The following is a 22,447-nucleotide window of genomic DNA, read 5'->3' as shown; positions in this document are numbered from 1 at the left end:
GCCAGGCCTTGTTTTTTAAGACATGAGATTTCACTATGTTGCCCAGGTTGGAGTGCAATGGCTACGCAAAGGCACAATTATCAATGCCACAGCCTCTAACTCCTGACCTCAAGTGATCCTCCCACCTCAGCCTCCAGAGGAGCTGGAATACAGGCACATATCACCACACCCGGATTTAACCACCTTATTAGTCCTTCTTTTTTTTTTTTGAGATGGAGTCTCCTTCTGTCGCCCAGGCTGGAGTGCAGTGGCAAGATCTTGACTCACTGTAACCTCCACATCCCAGGTTCAAGCGAGTCTCCTGCCTTAGCCTCCCAAGTAGCTGGGGTTACAAATGGGTGCCAGCACACCCAGCTAATTTTTGGTATTTTTAGCAGAGATGGGGTTTCACCATTTTGGTCAGGCTGATCTCAAACTCCTGACCTCAAGTGATCCACCCACCTCGGCCTCCCAAACTGCTGGGATTACAGGCGTGAGACACCAGGTCTGGCCCCCATTAGTCTAAGAACCACTTGACATTGCTGAATATCTCACTAATGTGTATTTTCTACATCACTAATTTTTGCTTTTATTATTTCCTTTTTTGTTAGGTTTAATTTGGTGTAGTTTTTCTAATTTCTTAAGAAAGATGTTTGGACCACTGATTTCTAACCTTTCTCCTTTCCTAATATAAAGAAATAAATGTTCCTCTAGGCATAGCTTCTACTACATCTTTTAAAAGTTAATGTTGGCTGGCGCAGTGGCTCACACCTTTAAACCCACCACTTTGGGAGGCCAAGGTGGGCAGATCACGAGGTCAAGAGATTGAAACCATCCTGGCCAACATGGTGAAACTCTGTCTCTACTAAAAATACAAATATTAGAGCTGCGCATGGTGATGGGCGCCTATATTCCCAGCTACTCAGGAGGCTAAGTCAGGAGAATCTCTTGAACCCGGGAGGTGGAGGTGGCAGTGAGCTGAGATCGCACAACTGCACTCCAGCCTGGGTGACAGACTCCATCTTCAAAACAAAACAAAAACAAATAAAAAGCTGGTTATTCTGTTTAAGTCTTTGAGGATATGACATAAAATCCATTTGGTATGATGTATGAGCTTATCTGTTCACAACACAAAACTAACTTACCATCGTCTTGTGAGGAAGAATATGGGTAAATGTGGTGGGAAGCTTTTGACTTCTCATCCGTAAATGTTCCCTGGAAAGCAAATGAACAAAAACCACAAAAATAAAGCACATGGCAATGAACTATGAGATCCCAGATACAAATTCCATACAAATTCTAAAAGCATGGTTTTACTTATAGACTTTATTAAAAAAGACTTGCTTCTTTTTAGTCAAATAAAAAAAGTGATTAACAACAATACACCAAAAAATTGTCTGCACAGTTTAGACTGCTGTATAGAAAAAGTAATTCGAGCACCTATTAGCTAGTTCTCTACAGATGTCTCTCTCTGGGTATCCATATCAGTAATATGGGTACTATTAATTCTTTTTTTTTCCTGAAACGGAGTCTTGCTCTGTCACCCAGGCTACAGTGTAGCAGCACAATCTTGGCTCACTGCAACCTCCTCTGTCTCCTGGGTTCAAATGATTCTCCTGCCTCAGCCTCCCGAGTAGCTGGGATTACAGGCACCCGCCAGCACGCCTGGCTAATTTTTCTATTTTTAGTAGAGATGGGGTTTCACCATGTTGGTCAGGCTGGTCTTGAACTCCTGACCTTAGGTGAGCTGCCTGCCTTGGCCTTCCAAAGTTCTGGGATTACAGGTGTGAGCCACTGTGTTCAATCAGGTACTACTACTTCTTAAAATTACTTCCAAAGTCATCACAAATCATCATTACTTCAAGTGAATCAATGCCATTCCTGGCCTTGAGCCATAAGCTAGGACTATGTGCAAGCATAACACAGATATATTGTCAAGTTCAGTTTCAGACCACCGTAATAAAGCATTACAAAATTAGTTGCACAAATTTAGTTTCCTGATGCATATAAAAGTTACATTTATGGCCGGGTGTGGTGGCTCATGTCTGTAATCCTAGCAATTTGGGAGCCAGGTGGATCATTTGAGGTCAGGAGTTCGAGACCAGCGTGGCCAACATGGTGAAACCCCATCTCTACTAAAAATATAAAAATTAGCTGGGCGTGGTGGCACACGCCTGTAATCTCAGCTATTCCGGAGGCTGAGGCAGAAGAATCACTTGAGCCCAGGAGACAGAGTTTGCAGTTAGCCAAGACGGCACCACTAGTTTGGGGGACAAAGTGAGACTCCGTCTCAAAAAAATAAAAAACAACAAAAAAGTTACATTTAGGCCAGGTGCAGCTGCTCACACCTGTAATCCCAGCACTTTGGAAGGCTGAGGTAAAAGGATCACTTGAGCCTAGGAGTTCAAGACTAGTCTGGGCAACACAGTGAGACCTTGTCTCAAATTAAAAAAGAAATTAGCTGGCACTTTTGTGCCTGTAGTCCCAGCTACTCAGGAGGTGAGGTGGGAGGATCATTTGAGCCCAAGAGTTCAAGGCTGCAGTGAACTATGATTATGCCAGTGTACGTTAGCCTGGGCAATACAGTGAGAGAGACCGTCTCTCAAAACAAAAATCAAAAGTTAAGTTTACAGAGTTTTAGAAAACAGTGTACGTACCTTAATTTAAAAATATTTTATTGCTAGAAAATGCTAACAATAGCGGCCGGGCCCAGTGGCTCACGCCTGTAATCCCAGCACTTTGGGAGGTCGAGGCAGGTGGATCACCTGAGGTCAGAAGTTCGAGACCGCCTAGCCAACATGGTGAAACGCGTGTCTACTAAAAATACAAAAAATTAGCCAGATGTGGTGGCAGGCGTCTATAATCCCAGCTACTCAGGAGGCTGAGGCAGGAGAATCCCTTGAAACCCGGAGGCGGAGGCAGAGGCTGCAGCGAGCCGAGATCGCACCATTGCACTCCAGCCTGGACAACAAGAGCAAAATGCCATCTCAAAAAAAAAAAAAAAAATGCCAACAATCACCTGAGACTTAAGCAAATCAGTCTTTTTGCTGCTGGAGGATACTGCCTCAATGATGCTGGCAGCTGACTGATCAGTGTGGTGGTTGCTAAAGGTTAAGGTGGCTGTGGCAATTTCTTAAGTCAACAGTAAAGTTTGTCACATTGATTGACTCCTTTCACATATGATTTCTCTGTAGCATGCGATGCTGACAGCATTTTACACACAGCAGAATTTCTTTCAAAACCCTGCTGCTTGCTTTATCAACTAAATTTATGTAATATTTAAAATCCTTTGTTCTCATTTCAACAATGTTAACAGCAACTGTGCCAGGAGTAGATTCCATGTCAAGAAACCACTTTGTTCATCCATAAGAAACAACTCTTCCATCTGTTCAAGTTTTGTCATGAGATCGCGGCAATTCAGTCACATGTTCCAGCTTCACTTCAAATTCTAGTTCTCTTATTTGAACCACGTCTGTAGTTACTTCCTCTACTAAAGTCTTTAACCCCTCAAAGTCAATCACGAGGGTCACAATCTACGTCTTCCAAACTTCTGTTACTGTTGATATTTTGACCTCTGATGAATTGCATGTGTTCTTAGTGGCATCAAGAATGATGAATCTGTTCCAGAAGATTTTCAATTTACTTTACCCAGATCCATCATAAGAATCACTAACTATAGCAGCTCTATCTTTACAAAATGTATTTCTTAAATAACAAGACTTGAAAGTCGAAATACTCCTTAAAACATGGCTGCAGAATGGAAGTTGTGTTACTATGCATAGAAATAACATTAATTTCCTTGCACATCTGCAACAGAGGCTTTGGTGACTAAGTGACTGTCAATGAGCAGTAATATTTCAAAAGAAATTGTTTTTCCTGAGCAGTAGGTCTCTACAGTGGGCTTAAAGTATTCAGTAAACCATACTGTAAATAGATGTGCTGTCATCTAGGCTTTGCTGTTTTGTTATGGAGCACAGGCAAAATAGATGTAGCATAATCTGTAGGGCCTTACTATTGTCAGAATGGCAAACGACCATTGGCTTCAACTTACAGTCACCAACTGCATTAAGCCACAAAATAGCCTGGCTGAAGCTTTTAAGCCAGGCATTGACTTCTCCAACTATGACAGCCCTAAATAGCATCTTATTTTAATAGAAGACTATTTCATTTACATTGAATATCTGTTGCTTGGTGTAGCCAGCTTCACCAATTATCTTTACTAAATCTTCTGGATAACTTGCTGCAGCTTCTACATTAGCACTTGCTGCTTCAACTTGCATTTCTATGTTCTGAAAACGGCTTCTTTCCTTAAACCTCATTAGGCAACCTCTGCTGGCTTCAAACGTTCCTTCTGCAGCTTCCTCACCTCTCTCAGCCTTCACAGAATCGAAGAGAGTTAGGCCTTTGTTCTGGATTAGAATTTAGCTTAAGGAAATGTTGGGCTGCTTTGATCTCCTAACCAGACCACTGAAACTTTCTCAGTATCAGCAATAAGCATGTTTTGCATCCTATCATTTGCATGTTCACTACAGTCCCACTTTTAATTTCCCTCAAAAACTTTTCCTTTGCACTAAAAGCCTGGCTGTTTGGCTTAAGAAGCCAAGTTCTCAGCTTATCTTGGCTTTTGTCATGCCTTCCTCACTAAACTAAATCACTACTAGCTTTTGATTTAAAGTGAGAGATAAGCAACTCTTCCTTTGACTTGACCAGCTAGAGGCCATTGTAGGGTTATTAATTGGCCTAATTTTAATACTTGTGGGTCTCAGGGAATAGGCAGGCTAGACAAGAGGTAGAGAGATAGAGAAGTGGCCAGTCAGTGGAGAAGTCAGAACACATACATTTATCAATTAACTTCACCATCTTCTATGGGTGTTGTGATAAACCAAAGCAATTAAAATAATATCAAATAGCACCTATCACAGATCACTATAACATGTATAATAATACTAAAAAAGTAAGCCAGGCACGGTGGCTCACACCTGTAATCCCAGCACTTTGGGAGGCCGAGGGGGGGCGGGGGTGGCTCACGAGGTCAGGAGTTCAAGACCAGCCTGGCCAACACAGTGAAACCCCGTCTCTACTAAAAATACAAAAATTAGCCGGACGTGGTGGCGGGTGCCTGTAATCCCAGGTACTCAGGAGGCTGAGGCAGAGAACTGCTTGAACTCGGGAGGTGGAGGATGCAGTGAGCCGAGATCGCGCCATTGCACTCCAGCCTGGGCGACAGAGAAAGACTTTATCTCAAAAAAAAACAAATAAACAAGCAAAAAACTAAAAAAGTTTGAAATACTGTGAGAATTACCAAAATGTGATATACAGACATAATGTAAGCACATGCTGTTGGGAAAATGGCACCAACAGACTTGCCTGACACAGTTTCCACAAACCTTCTATTTAAAAAAAGGAGCAGGGTGGCTGGTGGAGGGGGGTGCTGCAGGGCGGGTTCCGTGGCTCACGCCTGCAATCCCAGCACTTTGGGAGGCCGAGGCGGCAGGGGCAATCTCTTGAGGCCAGGAGCTTGAGACCAGCCTAGGCAAGACCCTGTCTCTTCAAAAATAAAAATAAAATAGCCAGGTGCAGTGGAGCACACCTGTTGTTAAAAAAAGAACAAGAAGAAGGCCGGGCAAGGTGGCTCATGACTGTAATCTCAGCACTTTGGGCAGATCATGAAGTCAGGAATTCGAGACCAGCCTTTCCAATATGGTGAAACCCCATCTCTACTAAAAAATACAAAAATTAGCAGCGCAAGGGCCGGGTGCGGTGGCTCACGCCTGTAATCCCAGCACTTTGGGAGGCCGAAGCGGGCGGATCACGAGGTCAAGAGATCGAAACCCTGTCTCTACTAAAATACAAAAAAATTAGCAAGGCGTGGTGGCGGGCACCTGTAGTCCCAGCTACTCAGGAGGCTGAGGCAAGAGAATGGCGTGAACCCAGGAGGCGGAGCTTGCAGTGAGCCGAGATCAAGCCACTGCACTCCAGCCTGGGTGACAGAGTGAGACTCTGTCTCCAAAAAAAAAAAAAAAAAAAAAAAAAGTATATATACACATGTATATATACACACACGTGTGTGTATATACGTATATATACACACATATATGTACGTGTGTGTGTATATATGTAACATATATATACATATATGTAACAGCTAAATATTCAGCATAAATTGTAGGCAATATATAAAATGTTTCCAGTGTGACCCGGTAGCAAAAAGAGTAGGTAATTTCAGCTTCAAGGCAAGAAACAGCAGGTTAATTTGTTCTACTTCTACCCTGGTAACATTCCACATATACTTTAAACTGCATTTGACAGTCAATCCAATAAAAAGATATTCCAAAAGAGAGGTTTAAGGGATCTGTTCAAAGCCATAATACTAGTGAAAAAAGGAAATGGACTTCAGATTGCCCAATATGATAAAATAATTATATTACCTTACACTTTGAGAGAGATGTCATATATAAGAGGAAGAATGTACTCAATCTATAATTGCAAGCAGTATTAGAAACATTAACTTTCAGAACATGCAAGATATTTTACTAAATGCTAAAACATAATTCAATTGGTAATCTCTTTTGCAGCAGGAAAAAAAGACATTTCATGAGGTTTCTCAACCAATTCTAAGGATCCATAAAACGCAGTCACACAAAGAATGTTTCAGAAAATTATCTTCTACATAAGTCTCCTCAGCTAGCTTACTATGTGATGGGCTTAATTACAGTTTAGTCACGTGTAATCATAAACTTACATGTAGTAAATACCCAAAGTCTCAGCCTAAAATGAAGTCAGAAGAAGAAGGCTAAGATGTCAGAAGACAGTACTAGTACATGTGTATCAAGACAAAGCAAGCTTGAGGGGGGCAGAATTTTTCTGAGACGGTGTCTTGCTCTGTCACCAGGAGCACAGTGGCGCCATCTCAGCTCACTGCAACCTCCACTTCCTGGGTTCAAGTGATTCTCCTGACTCAGCCTCCCCAGTAGCTGGGACTACAGTGGCATGCCACCATGCCCAGCTAATTTTGTATTTTTAGTAGAGACGGGGTTTCACCATGTTGGCCAGGATGGTCTCGATCTCCTGACCTCGTGATCTGCCCGCCTTGGCCTCTCAAAGTGCTGGGATTACAGGCGTGAGCCACTACGCCCGGTCTTCAACTGTTTTTTTTAAATCATATATGTAACAGAATACATAAAATGGGGGGTTAGGGGAGACAGGATTACTTGAAAGTAATATTTCATTTCTTCTTACCAACAATTATGTTACCAACTCTATTTGACTTTATAATCTCTGTGATGTAGAGTTCTGTGATACATAATACACTGGTCTCCTTAGGTCTATGTAAGCACACTTTACAATAAGACTAATGACTCCATACCAATGACTTTATTAAATGCTATTCCAGGCTAAAAGCTAAAGATGAGGGGAGAGAAAAAAACATTGGTACTTTAAGAACTCAAAAAGAGGCCAGGTATGGTGGCTCACACCTATAATCAATCCTAATACTTTGGGAGGGCGAGGCTAGAGGATGACTTGAAGCCAGGAATTCAAGACCAGCCTGGGAACATAGTGAGAAACCATCGTGGCCGGGCACAGTGGCTCATGCCTGTAATCCCAGCACTTTGGGAGGCTGAGGTGGGAAGATCACTTGAGGTCAGGAGTTCGAGACCAGGCTCATCAACATGGCAAAACCCCACCTCTACGAAAAGTACAATTAGCGGGGTCTGGTGGCACACACCTGTAGTCCCAGCAATTTCGGAGGCTGAGGCACGAGAATCGCTTGAACCTCGGAGGCAGAGGATGCAACGAACCGGGATTGCACCACTGCACTCCAGCCTGGGTGACAGCGCGAGACTCTCTCAACAACAACAAAAAAACTGGAAGATCTCTTGAACCCAGGAGTCCAAAGCTACAGTGAGCAAGGATGCTAGGATAGTGCCACTGCACTCCAGCCTGGGCAACAAAGTGACACCTCATCTCTATAAAGAAAAAAAAAAAACTCAAGAAAAAAATTTCTTTTGATGCAAATGTATCAAAAAATCCAAAACATTACTATGGTTGACATTTATTAGAGGCTTACAACTACAAAATGAAGTGATCGTGTCTATTATTATCTGAAGTGATTGTGTCTATTACCTGATGTCGTTTGATGATATCTTTCAATTTGTTAGCCAACTTCAGATCAATGTCTGGAATGAGGTAGATGTTGGGTCTGGTCAAACAATTGTTCTGAGGATGAAAAGAACAGACTTTCAAATTCTCTTAGTTTTGAAATAATATCACATTATTTATGCAATATACAAACCACCCCCAGATAACCTTTTCTGCCACAAAAAATATTGAGAAGCATGACCTAAAGAAATTCAGCAACTTTTTCATTAAGATACCATACCAGATTGCCAGATTAATCTTCCTCCCCAATTTTACCCAAATTTACTTTAATGGTCTAATATAGTGTTTTTAGCTATGGAAGGGATTACAGTTAATCTTAAAAATAGCAATGGCAAGTGGCTCACGCCTGTAATCCCAGCACTTTGGGAGGCCGAGATGGGTGGATCATGAGGTCAGGAGATCGAGACCATCCTGGCTAACACGGTGAAACCCTGTCTCTACTAAAAATACAAAAAAATTAGCCAGGCGTAGTGGTGGGCGCCTGTAGTCCCAGCTACTCGGGAGGCTGAGGCAAGAGAATGGCGTGAACCCGGGAGGTTGGAGCTTGCAGTGAGCCGAGATCGCACCACTAAACTCCAGCCTGGGTGACAGAGTGAGACTCCATCTCAAAAAATATATATACAAAATAAAATAAAATAAATAAAAATAAATAAAAAATAGCAATGGCAAAACACGTATGTTAACTCCCCAAATCATGAAGAAAACTCTCACCCAACAAACAAAACATATCCAATTGTTTCCCTAGCTAAGAATCTGTGGGACAAACAACTTCCACATATTAAGTTAACAATAACATCTAACTGAATTTTTGCCAGCTACCTCTCCCCAGGAAGGTTAATTTAGTGATCACCATAAATTATCAAACAATAAACATATTAGGAAACACAAATAAGGACATTAAGCATTCTTTTCCAGGTTATAATACATTTAGAGAAATAATATGTATATTTATGGTACAACCATGGAACAAATCCAAAGAAAATATTCAATCAAGTGAACAGTAGGATGGAATAGTGTTTATACTAAATAAAATGAAGGCAGGCCGGACTCTGTGGTTCATGCCTGTAATCCCAGAATTTTGGGAGGCCAAGCAAGCAAATTGCTTGAATTCATGAATTTGAGACCAGCCTGGCCAACATGGCAAAACCCCATTTCTACAGAAGATACAAAAAAATTAGCCAGGTGTGATGGCGTGTGCCTGTAGTCCCAGCTACAGGGGAAGCTGAGGTGGGAGGATCACTTGAGCCCGAGAGTTCAAAGCTACAGTGAGCCTAGCTCTGACTGCACCACTGCACTCCAGCCTGGGTGACAGAGTGAGACCCTGTCTCAAAGAAAATAAAAATAAAATAATAAAATAAAGACAACTCAAACAATACATTAGGTAAAATTAAGAAAATTATCATAAATTATTTCACCATAAATTTTAATACTCTTAAAGACAAGATTAATCATAGCTCTAATCCCCAAACACCCATAAAAATAATAAAACAATACCTTTCAGAACATTCATTTTCTTCCTTTGTTCTTTTGGCAATCCAGTAAAGCCAATCTGGTTTTTTTTTTTTTGAGAGCCAATCGGTTTTTTGTTTTTGTTTTTTGAGACGGAGTCTCGCTCTGTTGCCCAGGCTGGAGTGCAGGGGAGCAATCTCGGCTCACTGCAAGCTCCGCCTCCCAGATTCACACCATTCTCTTGCCTCAGCCACCCGAGTAGCTGGGACTACAGGTACCTGGAACCACGCGCAGCTAATTTTTCTTTTTTTTTTTTTTTTTTTAGTGGAGACAGGGTTTCACCGTGTTAGCCAGGATGGTCTCGATCTCCTGACCTCGTGATCTGCCTGCCTCGGCCTCCCAAAGTGCTGGGATTACAGGCGTGAGCCACCGTGCCTGGCCAGCCAATCTTAAAACTGAAAATATATTAAAGGCAAACTTGTTAAATAACCTAAGTTTCCAAGTTACCTGCACCAATGTTTTTTCAATGTTCATAAACATTTCCACATTACGATCCATTCGAGATGGGTTCTGTAGGTCAAACCTCCGCCTAAAAAAAAAAGAAAAACCCTAGTTAATTTGTCTCCCAGCTTAAACACAAATGAAAACTTGGTTTTAGAATTCAATGCAAATGAGTTAGAAAGATTTGGAAATTAAAATAACTCTACAAAACGTGTGAGATATTCTCTCAGTAACATAAGAATACATAGTATCAACACCCTTATAAAAGATATATTAAGATCCACCTCAGTGAAAATGAAGTGTCAATTCCATGACATATCTATCTAATTTTCCTTAAATCTAAGACATCTTACATCTTATAGAAAAGCAGTCCACAGATCCAGGCTGGGCGCAGTGGCTGACGCCTGTAATCCCAGCACTTTGGGAGGCCGAGGCAGGTAGATCAAGAGGTCAGGAGTTCAAGACCAGCCTGGCCAACATGGTGAAACCCCATCTCTACTAAAAATACAAAAATCAGCTGGGCATGGTGGTGCACACCTGTAATCCCAGCTACTTGGGAGGCTGAGGCAGGAGAATCGCTTGAACCCGAGAGGCGGAGGTTGCAGTGAGCCGGGATCACGCCACTGCAACTCTAGCCTGGTGACAGAGCAAGACTCTGTCTCAAAAAAAAAAAAAATCATTTGTTCAAATTCAGCAGTATCTGTGTTCTCTTAGATAAAGGAAAGCATCTTGGGTATTTAATTCTGATACAGCTGTAAGACTTGTGATTTAAACAGACAATTTTTCTCCAAATAAAATTTTTAACTGGCCACAGTAGCAGTCAAGAGCAGAGATTATCCCTTAATCTGAAATCACTTGATAGCTGGAGGTATCCCAAACCCACAAGTATGAATAACAAGTACTGTTTTCCTAAATGTGGTAAAATTGATCTATTTACCTTTACTTGAAACTCTTCTCCAATGTCTCTTTACATTAAGTTCCCAAGCATGTCACCTCCATTTGGTTAAATCTTTACAAAGTCTAATGCCTGTTTCTCCTTACTTTTTATTCAATACCTACTTTGTTTTTGCTCTGTTTTAGTTCTTTTAACACTAGCATCCAGGAGAGGAGTAGAGTTTAGTGACTGAAAGTAAGGATTGTGGAAAACTACATTAGTCTTGAGCAATTTGTTAACCCAAGGATCGACTGCTTCATAAATATAATAGCCTACTGTGGGTTTTTGTGAAGGTTAAATGAGGTATATATTAGAACAGTGCTTAAGTTTAACATAAAGTAACTTGATCAATAAATGTTAGCTATAGTTATAATTTTTGTTTTTTGAGGCAGAGTCTCACTGTGTCACCTAGGCTGGAATGCTCTGGTGCAGTAAGAGCTCCCTGTAACCTTGAACTCCTGGGCTCAGGGGATACTCCCACCTCAACCTCAGCCTTGCGTAGCCGGGTCCATAGGCACCAGCCATCACACTCAGGTAACTGTTTTTTATTTTTATTTTTGTAAAGCCAAAGGTCTCACTATGTTGGTCCAGACTGGTCTCAAATTCCTAAGCTCAAGCAATCCTCCCACCTCAGCCTCCCAAAGTGCTGACATTACAGGGGTGAGCCAACACGCTTGGCCCAGTTATAATTTTCTTAATCATTACCAGATACTGCCTAGAATTAGGCAGTCTAAGTCCAGAGCTCATACTCTTAACTCACATGTCATGCTATTTTATTCTGGAGATGTTCCCCACACTTCCAATCTTTCTTTTTAAACTCTGTAGCCTTTCCAGGATGTTACTACCCACTCAATGGGCCTGACACTATCACTTCCAGAATCAGTCCCCAAGTCACTTGCTCTATAAAGCTAAGCCTATCTTCTTTCATGTTGTTGTTGTTTTAAATGGAGTCCCACTCTATTGCCCAGGCTGGAGTGCAGTGGTGTGATCTCGATTCACCACAACCTCTGCTTCCTGGATTCAAGCGATTCTCCTGCCTCAGCCTCCTGATTAGCTGGGATTACAGGTGTGCTCCACGACACCCAGTTATTTAATAAGTAGAGACAGGGTTTCACCATGTTGGCCAGGCTGGACTCGAACTCCTGACCTTAGGTGATCGCATGCCTCAGTCTCTCAAAGAGCTGGGATTACAGATTACAGATGTGAGCCACCACGCCCGGCCATCTTTTTTTTTTTTTTAAAGACGGACTCTCGCCCTGTCGTCCAGACTGGAGTGCAATGGGGCAATCTCAGCTTGCTGCAACCTCCTCCTTCTGGGTTCAAGCAATTCTCCTGCCTCAGCCTCCCGAGTAGCTGGGATTACAGGCGCGCACCACCACGCCCAGCTAATCTTTTGTATCTTTAGTAAAGACAGGGTTTCACCATATTGGCCAGGCTGATCTTGAACTCCTGACCTCGCGATCTGCCCACCTCGGCCTCCCAAAGTGCTGCAATTACAGGTGTGAGCCACTGTGCCTGGCCCACACCCAGCTAATTTTTTTATTTTTAGTAGAAATGGAGTTTCACCATGTGGGCCAGGCGGGTCTCGAACTCCTGACCTCATGATCCACCCACCTCAGCCTGCCAAAGTGTTGGGATTATAGGCATGAGCCAGTGCGCCGGCCTTTCATGTTCTTAATACATCCTGTGCACAATGCTGATACAGCCCCATCAAAGAACTATCTTGTTAGTGAGACATCTCATTAGATACCCTGAGGACAATGGCCAGGTTTTTAAAACTTTTCCTTTACAGCCCTACTGGCTAGAAGAATGTGCAGCTTTATAGAGCAAACTATAAACTGCACTCCAGCCTGGGCGACAGAGCAAGACTCTGACTCAAAAAAAAAAAAAAAAAAAAAAACTACAATCTAATTTTCAAAATTAGAATATTGTGACTTTGTAAAGTTGTAATGAAATGACTCTAGGCAGTGAACATCAATGTCTGCCCATTACACACATAAACAACCAGACATTGTATACCTCCAGATAGAAGAATAAAACATTATCTATGATTATTATTGTTGCCAAAAAAAGATAAGGAACCAAATCAGACTAAGCTTCTACCACCAGTTTACAAGAAATTTAGAAGACCATGTTAAATGATAAACTGGAGGCATATAAGCAAAATCTAATAAAACATGGACAATCCTACGAGACAACTATTTCAGTAGAGCGGAAGGTACTTGTGAGGAAAAGAGACAGAAGAGATAGACAACTTTATCTTTCTCGAAGAGAGTCATATCAACCAAAGGCAACGTCTGCACTGCACCTTGTTTGAATATTAATTCAAATAAGACATAAAAATCATTTATGAGATGAGAAATTTGAACGCTCAACGATTTAATATTAAAAATTATTGTTAATTTTCATATCTGTAATAATGGTAGTGTTATTATACTTTCTAAAATCCTATTTTAGAAATAAATACATGGCAAAATATCTAAACTCGACCCTTAAACAACATAGGCTGGAAATGAGCAGGTCTACTCATATGTGGATTTTCTTCTACCTCTACCATCCAAGAAAGCAAGAACAGCCTTTCTCTTTCCTCCTACTCCTCCAACTACTCAACGTGAAGACAAGGATGAATATCTTTACGATACACTTCCATTTAATGAATAACAAATACATTTTCCTTTCCTTATTCTTCAATTCTTCACCCCTCATTCTTCATACTTACATACCTGTTTTCAGAGCTCTAATTGCCTCCAGGATATCTATTTATTTTACTATTATTTTTAAAAATAAAGATGGGGTCTTGCTATGTTGCCCAGGTTAGTCTTGAACTCCTGGACTTAAGTGATTCTTCTGCCTCATCCTCCCAACGTGCTGGGATTACAGGTGTGAGTTACCACATCTGGCCCCACTACGATGTTTGCCACCCTTTTGGGGTATGGCATACTAGACCCTCCTGTGGGGATGGTCTCCAGGGTATTATAGCTTGCTGTCATCGTACAAAGCTCCTTATTTGAGGCCAGCTTTTGCCACTTTTCCACAAAACTGTTTGGCTCTATTGTTGTCTTGCCTTTGGCTCAGTGTATTTTTGTTTTTCCTTTTAGAAGTTTGCTTCTGATGCCCTTTTACAGGCATGAGCCACCACGCCGGCCTAATGATTATAGTTCTAATTTGCATTCCTCTTTCGGGTTGAAGCTTGAACATCTTTCTGTATTATTAGAAAGCAAAACTTAATATAAACATTCCCAAGATAGGGTTCCAGCCTGCTGGGTGACAGAGCAAGACTCTGTCTCAAAAAAGAAAAAAAAAAATGTAACAATCTCTTCAGAACTGCAGGTAAAAATAAACAATGTCCTAATCTCTGGGCATGTGGGCACTAAGAGTCAATTCTCTATTACTTAATTGAACTTGGTATTTAATCTCTCCTTTGGGAGATCTGTTTGGATTCCCATGAATAGGTCAAACTTGTTATCCTTCAGTTACATGTAACTATACTTCAAAACTCTATACAAAGTTGTATCCTTCAGGAGAAAAACCATAAATAAGACACCCATTGATTTTGCCTATTTAGAAACATCCAGAAAGATCAAACTTAACATTTCAATTCTGTAATCTCTCTTTCTGTTTTTGACACAGGGTCTCTGTCACCCAGGCTGGAGTGCAGTGGTGCAATCTCGGTTCACTGCAGACTCTACATCCTGAGCTCAAGTGATCCTCCCACCTCAGCTTCCCGAGTAGCTGGGACTACAGGCATGCGCCACCACACCCAGCTAATCTTCCTATTTTTTGTAGAGGCTGAGTTTTCCCACATTGCCTGGGCTGGGTTCAAACTCCTGGGCTCAAGCAATCTGCCGACCTCAGCCTCCCAAAGTGCTGGGATTACAGGCATGAGCCACCACAGCTGGCCAATTCTGTAATATTAATCTGTACAGTCTCTTCACAAATATGCTAGTAATTACCAGGTATTCCCATTCAACCTCATATGCATGACATTAGAGTTTCGTGTCATTAGAGACTAAAACAAAGACTACTGAGAAGTCAGTAAGAAAGAAGAACCACAATGAAATATGAAGAAAATAGTGCTTGCCATAATAACAAAACCAGCAAACTTTGGACCTAAAGCCAGAAATGCAACCTAGACTGTGAAGTTCAATTAAAGAACACAAAGTACTGAAAGGCATGTTAGGCATGGGGCAAGTCAGGGCATGGTCAGAATGACAGGTCAGTATGCAGATATCCAAACAGAGTGGGGAGTTACTAAAATATGCACTCACTTCAAGTGTGTGAGGCACAAGAGATGAGAGAAGGTGCACACTGAAACTGGATACATAACTATACCTGAAAGGAAATAATTCTGGCACAATCTGCATAAAAGACTTGGAAAAATCCTTATTCCTGACAATGCTAACCCTATCCTTTACGTCTTTTTTAGTCCCACTTTTAATTTTAAGGAAACTGTATTACATATTTCTTTTTTTTTTTTTTTTTTTTTTTGAGACAAGCCACTGCACCCGGCCTGTATTACACGTATCTTTCTAAACTACTGCAAGTGATTTCAGATAAAAATATTTCACTGTGGCCGGGCACGATGACTCATGCCTGTAATCCCAGCACTTTGGGAGGCCGAGTCTGGCGGGTCACCTGAGGTCAGGAGTTCAAGACCAGCCTGGCCAACATGGAGAAACCTGGTCTCTACTGAAAATAAAAAAATTAGCCATGTGTGGTGGCAGGCACCTGTAATCCCAGCTACTCAGGAGGGTGAGGCAGGAGAATCGCTTGAACATGGGAGGTAGAGGTTGCAGTGAGCCGAGATTACACCACTGCACTCCGGCCTGGGTGACAGAGCGAGACTGTCTCAAAAAAAAAAAAATTTCATTGTGCAGAAACTACAGACACAAAGCAAGTTCCACAATATGTGACCTAGGAAAAATCATATCACTTTGGTATTCTATCCTCAAGTGTCCAGGTTAGGACTTGTGATAGAAGCTAAACAAGAACCAAGGACAGAAAAGAGTTCCAACTGGGAACCCAGAGTCAACAGTAGGGTACAAACCATCTCTACAAGTACAGAGACATGCCATTGGTCCTAGATCAGGGAATACCGTCGTGAGAGGTCCAACATCAGAGCTACACACAGAACTGGAAAACAGAGAGCTACCTCCGATAATAAAAACAAAAAAGTCTCATGCTCTTTTAGTCAGTATCTTTTTTTTTTTTCGAGACAGCCCAGGCAGGAGTGCAGTGGCGCAATCTCAGCTCACTGCAACCGCCGTCTCCCGGGTTCAAGCAATTCTCCTGTCTCAGCCTCCTGAGTACCTGGGATTACAAGTGCCTGCCACCAAGTCTGGCTAATTTTTTTTGTATTTTTAGTAGAGACGGGGTTTCGCCATGATGGCCAGTCTGGACTTGAACTCCTGACCTCAGGTGGTCCAAATCAATATCTATTAAACACCATCCATATATAAAAAGTTTCAGTAAATACACATGTAAGTTTATATCTCCTACTATTTACTATATAAATAATTTATTTAATTACACACTTGTCCTTATTGTTGATCTAAATATTTATTTGCACTTCCCAGCCATAAAGTATTGGGTTAGCTTAACTTTTAAAGTAAAATATATAAATTACATGTGTATTCTCCTGGAAAGATGCTAAGGTTATAAACTGTGCACAGCTAACTCAACTGAAAATACCAATTTCAGGACAATATACTCCACTCCCCCAGCCCTACCCTGTGAAGTATGTCCCTGACAACTCCACAGCTCAGGACATCACTAGTCCCAGTAACTGATGGAAACCCCAGAGTCCAAGAGAAAAAAAAGAAATAGTACCAAGAGAGACAGCTAGAAAAGGGGAAAAGACTGAAGGGAGCAAAATGGCAGGAACATCTGCAGGGATTCTCAATCTATCTCCAACACTGACCTAGGCAAAGATCTGTATTTCTCCTTTTATGCCTGTCCTGAGGATAGCAAAATGGAATACTCTTGAAAGCCTAGATAACTTGATCTCTTAAAACTGCTATCTGGCCAGGCACGGTAGCTCACACCTGTAATCCTAGCACCTTGGAAGGCCAAGGCAGGTGGATCACCTGAGGTCAGGAGTTCGAGACCAGCCTGGCCAACGTGGTGAAACCCCATCTCTACTAAAAATGCAAAAATTAGCTGGGCGTGTGGTGGCAGGTGCCTGTAATCCCAGTTACTCAGGAGGCTGAGGCAGGAGAATCACTTGAAGGTTGCAGTGAGCTGAGATCGCGCCACTTCACTCCAGCCTGGGCAAAAAAGCACAACTAAGTCTCAAAAAAACAAAACAAACAAAAATACTATCTATCCACTTCAAATATAATGTATGAGTTCATTATACACACTTACACATTTCATGGCAAGCCTACCTTCTAATTTGCTAACAATGTACACCTGTTACTATAAAAATCAAACATAAGAAATCACTTGCCTAATAAATACTTGGTTGTGGCCGGGTGCGGTGGCTCACGCCTATAATCCCAGCACTTTGGGAGGCTGAGGTGGGTGGAGTGCTTGAGGCCAGGAGTTCGAGACCAGCCTGACCAACATGACAAAACCCTATTTCTACTAAAAATAGAAAAATTAGCCAGGCATGGTGGTGCACACCTATAGTCCCAGCTACTCAGGAGGCTGGGGCATGAGAATTGCTTGAATCTGAGGCGCAGGATGCAGTGACCTGAGATTGCACCACTGCACTTCTAGCCTTGCCAACAGCCTTGGTTGGTCCTATTTTTAAGACCCTGTCTCAAAAATAAATAAATAAATACGTGGTTGCTTGATATTTTTCTTGGATGTAGAAACAAGGTAAATTAGGGCTCTTGGTAAAACACATTAATCATAATGTGCTTACAGGATTTTCTAACACAAGGAAACAGGACTTAAAAGTAAATAACTTAAGATCAAAACATGCAAATAAACACAAAAACTTACCATCCCTGTTCATTTTTATACTTGTAAGCAGCCCCAAGAATGTGACATAAGGTGCCTCCAGCTTTGAAATCCATGAAACACTTTGCCTAAAAATGATACAAATTATACATGAGAAAAATAAAGCTTCTGACAAAATTACTCATGTCTGAATTCTAAGTTTTTTAAATTCAAAGATATAAACAAATACGAATTAAACAACCTCCTTAAACATCTTCTCGAATAAACTGAGGAATCAATACATTTTTCTAAAAGTAGATCAGGCTGGGCATGGTGGCTCATGCCTGTAATCCCAACACTCTGGGAGCGTAAGGCAGGAGGATCACTTGAGCCCAGGAGTTCAAGACTAGTCTGGGCAACATAGGGAGATCCAGTCTCTAGAAAAAAATTTAAAAATTAGCTGTGCATTGTGGCACACACCTGCAATTCTATCCAGGAGGCTGAGGTGGGAGGAATCACGTCAGCCTGAGAGGTTGAGCCTGCAGTGAGCCCTGATCGCCCTACTGCACTCCGGCCTGGATGACAGAGTGAGATGCTGTCTCAAGAGAAATCAAATGAAATAAAATAAACTGAACTGAAACTACTTTCTTGTAGCCAGTACAGTGGCTCACACCTATAGTCGCAGCTACTTGGGAGGCTGAGATGAAAGAATCACTTGAGCACAGGAATTCAAAACCAGCCTGGACAATATAGCAAGACCCCATACCCCTCCCCAAAAGAATTCCTTTTAAATTCCATAAACATATTATAATTTGAGTAAATAATCTGTCAAAAGAAAGATTTTAAAAAGTTAAATCTAGGCCAGGAGCAGTGGCTCACATCAGTAATTTTTTTTTTTTTTTTTTTTTGAGATAGAGTTTTGCTTTTGTTGCCCAGGCTGGAGTGCAATGGTGCTATCTCAGCTCACTGCAACCTCCGCCTCCCAGGTTCAAGTGATTCTCCTGCCTCAGCCTCCTAAGTAGCTGGGATTACAGGCATGCATGACCACGCCTGGCTAATTTTGCATTTTTAGTAGAGACAGGGTTTCTCTGTGTTGGCCAGGCTGGTCTCAAACTCCCGACCTCAGGTGATCTGCCCGCCTCAGCCTCCCAAAGTGCTGTGATTACAGGCATGAGCCATAGCGCCTGGCTACACACCAGTAATTCTAACATTTTGAGACACCAAGGTGAAAGAATCACTTGAGCCCAGGAATCTGAGACCAGCTTGGGCAACACAGTGAGATCCCACCTCTACAAAAAATTTAAAAATTAGGCCAGGTGCAGGAGTGGCTCACACCTGTAATCCCAGCATTTGGCAGGCCGAGGCGGGCAGATGGCTTAAGCACAGGAGTTCAAGACCAGCCTGGGCAACATGGTGAAACCCCGTCTCAACAAAAACTGCAGAAGAAATTAGCCAGGCATGGGGGGAGTGTGCCTGTAGCCCCAGCTACTGGGAGGCTGAGGTAGGAGGATGGCTTGAACCTGGGAGGCAAAGGTTGCAGTGAGCTGAGACCACGCCACTATACTCCAGCCTGGGCAATAAAGCCAGAACTTGTCTCAAAAAAATATAAATATAAATTATAAATATAAATATAAACATAAATATAAAAATTAGCCAGGCATGGTGGCACATGCCTGTAGTCCCACCTACTCAGGAGGCTGAGGTAGGAGCATGCATGAGCATGCATGAGCATGGGAAGTCAAGCTGTAGTGAACTGTGATGGTGACAAATCCAGCCTGGGTGACAGAGTGTGACCTTATTTCAAAAATCAAATTTTTTTTATAAAAAAGATAAATCAAAATGGTTCCAAAGAAAATGTCTGTAACCCCAGTACTCTGGTTGAGAAAGAAGGCAGGGAGGAAGGGAGGACTGCTTGAAGCCAGGAGTTTGAGGCCAGCTTGGGCAAGGAAGTGAAACTTTGTCACAAAGAAACAAAACAAAAAAAGAAAAAAATAAATGTAAGGATAGTGGACTTTTTCGCCTTATAAATTCTTGACTATAAATATACAAAAATTAGGCCAGGCATGGTGGCTCACGCCATCCCAGCACTTTGGAAGGCCAAAGTGGGTGGATCATGTGAGGTGAGGAGTTTGCCACCAGCATGGCCAACATGGTGAAGCCCCATCTCTACTAAAAATACAAAAATTAGCCAGGCATGGTGGTGGGCGCATGTAATCCCAGCTACTCGGGAGGCTGAGGCACGAGAATCGCTTGAACCTGGGGCAGAGGTTGCCAAGATCACACCACTGCACTCCAGCCTGGGTGACACAGTGAGACTGTCTCAACAAAAAAATTAAAATAAAAATAAAAACATAAATTATGCAAAAATTGTAAGTGAACACTTTTATTATACTTTTTAATCTTTTTGAGACAGGGTCTCACTGTGTTGCTCAGGCTGGAGTACAGAGGGGTGATCATAGCTCACTGTAGCCTCTGCCTCCTGGGTTCAAGGAATTCTCATATCTCAGCCTCCCAAGTAGTTGGGATTACAAGCAAGTGCCAATACGCCCAGCTAATTTTTTTTCTGTTTTTTGCATATTTAAAAGACAAACTTTTGCCATATTGGCCAAGCTGATCTGAAACTCTTGTTCTCAAGTGATCCGCCCACCTCGGCCTCCCAAAGTGCTGGGATTACAGGCATGAGCCACCGCACCCGGCCTATTATAATATTTTAATGACCATAAAAATGTGGTGTAACTATATAAAACTATAACTAATAGCTAAAATCTATGCCACAATTCAAGAGATCTGTGCTTTACGGATTAAAAATGTAGCTCAAATTAAACGAAATGGTGAATAATTTCCACATTATGAAGGTAAAAACAATATAAACTGAGCATCAAATAGGCTAAATAAGATGAAGTGTTATTAGAAACACCCATGCATTTTTTTCTCTAAAAACTATTACTACAAAATAATATACTGGAAAGAACCACATAGGTAGCAAACATTAAAAAGAGAGACAAAAAGCAGAATGGTGGTTGCCAAGGAAAGAGGGACAAGGAATGAAAGTTATTGTTTAATAGATACAGAAGTGAGCATAGTTGCTCCATCCCATAATCCCAAACCTTGGGAAGGCTGAGGCAGGAGGATCATTTGGGCCCAAGAGTAGAAGACCAACCTGGACAACATAGTGAGACCTCATCTGTTTAAAAAAAAAAAAAAAAGTAATAAATAAAAATAAAAAGTATCCTGTAATCCCAGCACTTTGGGAGGCCAAGTTGGGTGGATCACTTGAGGTCAGAAGTTTGGGACAAGCCTGGCCAACATGGTGAAATCCCATCTCTACCAAAAAATACAAAAACTAGCCGGGCGTGGTGGCACACACCTGCAGTCCCAGCTACTTGGGAGACTGAGGTGGGAGAATCACTTGAACCCGGGAGAGGGAGGGTGAAGTGAGCTGATGTCACGCCACTGTAACAGAGTGAGACCCTATCTCAAACAACAAATAAAAATCATTTAAATGGCATATTTTGTTACAGATATTCTAACATAATTAAATATAAATAAAATTTTAAAAAATAAATAGGCCAGGCACAGTGGCTCACGCCTATAAAACCAGCACTTTGGGAGGCCAACGAGGCAGGATCACATGAGACCAGGAGTTCAAGATCATCCTGGGCAACATAGCGAAACCTCATCTACAAAATAAATTATAAAACAAAAATAAGCCGTGTATAGTGGCACATGCCTGTGGTCCCAGCAACTCAGGAGGCTGAGGTAAATGGATTGCTTGAGCCTGGGAAGTTGAGGCTACAGTGAGCTGTGACCACACCACTGCACTCCAGCCTGGATGACAAAGTGAGACCCTCTAAATTACACACACACACACACACACACACAGAGAGAGAGAGAGAGAGAGGCGGTGAGGAGAGGGATAGAGAGAGGGGGCAGGCAAATAAAAAAGGTGGCTCACACCTATAATCCGAGCACTTTGGGAGGCCGAGGTGGGCGGATCACGAGGTCAGGAGATGGAGACCGTCCTGGCTAACATGGTGAAACCCCGTCTCTACTAAAAATACAAAAACTTAGCCAGGCATGGTGGCAGGCGCCTGTAGTCCCAGCTACTCAGGAGGCTGAGGCAGAAGAATGGCATGAACCCAGGAGGTGGAGCTTGCAGTGAGCCGAGATCGTGCCACTGCACTCCAGCCTGGGTGACAGAGCAAGAGTCCATCTCAAAAAAAAAGAAAATGCACGAGTCATTATAATTCTGTAGTGCTGACATCTTAAAACAGACTAATGTAGGCTGGGCGCGGTGGCTCACGCCAATAATCCTAACACTTTGGGAGGCCAAGGTGGACAGATCACAAGGTCAAGAGATCAAGACCATCCTAGCCAACATGATGAAACCACGTCTCTACTAAAAATACAAAAATTAGCTGGGTGTGGTGGTGCACACCTGTAGTCCCAGCTACTTGGGAGGCTCAGGCAGGAGAATCACTTGAACCCGAGAGGCAGAGGATGCAGCGAGCCGGGATCACGCCAGGGCACTCCAGCCTG

At 42.2% G+C, this 22,447-nt stretch overlaps 1 protein-coding gene across 2 annotated transcripts in view; it reads right to left on the bottom strand.

Annotated features, from left to right (window-relative positions):
- SMARCC1 (SWI/SNF related, matrix associated, actin dependent regulator of chromatin subfamily c member 1) overlaps nucleotides 1-22,447 on the bottom strand; it is a 196,702-nt gene that overhangs the window by 142,373 nt on the left and 31,882 nt on the right. For both annotated transcript variants that reach the window (XM_054481871.2, XM_054481874.2), the window contains exons 3-6: nucleotides 17,972-18,057; nucleotides 10,096-10,177; nucleotides 8,104-8,196; nucleotides 1,125-1,194 (exon numbers count right to left, since the gene is read on the bottom strand). In XM_054481871.2, coding sequence (XP_054337846.1) covers nucleotides 1,125-1,194; nucleotides 8,104-8,196; nucleotides 10,096-10,177; nucleotides 17,972-18,057 — 331 coding nt within the window. The remainder of the gene's footprint in view (nucleotides 1-1,124; nucleotides 1,195-8,103; nucleotides 8,197-10,095; nucleotides 10,178-17,971; nucleotides 18,058-22,447) is intronic.

Source organism: Pongo pygmaeus, chromosome 2 (genome assembly GCF_028885625.2).
Source record: "Pongo pygmaeus isolate AG05252 chromosome 2, NHGRI_mPonPyg2-v2.0_pri, whole genome shotgun sequence".
Classification (NCBI taxonomy): Eukaryota; Metazoa; Chordata; class Mammalia; order Primates; family Hominidae; genus Pongo; species Pongo pygmaeus.
The sequence above is the reverse complement of the archived record's forward strand: the minus strand, read 5'-3'. Positions and strand labels throughout refer to the sequence as shown.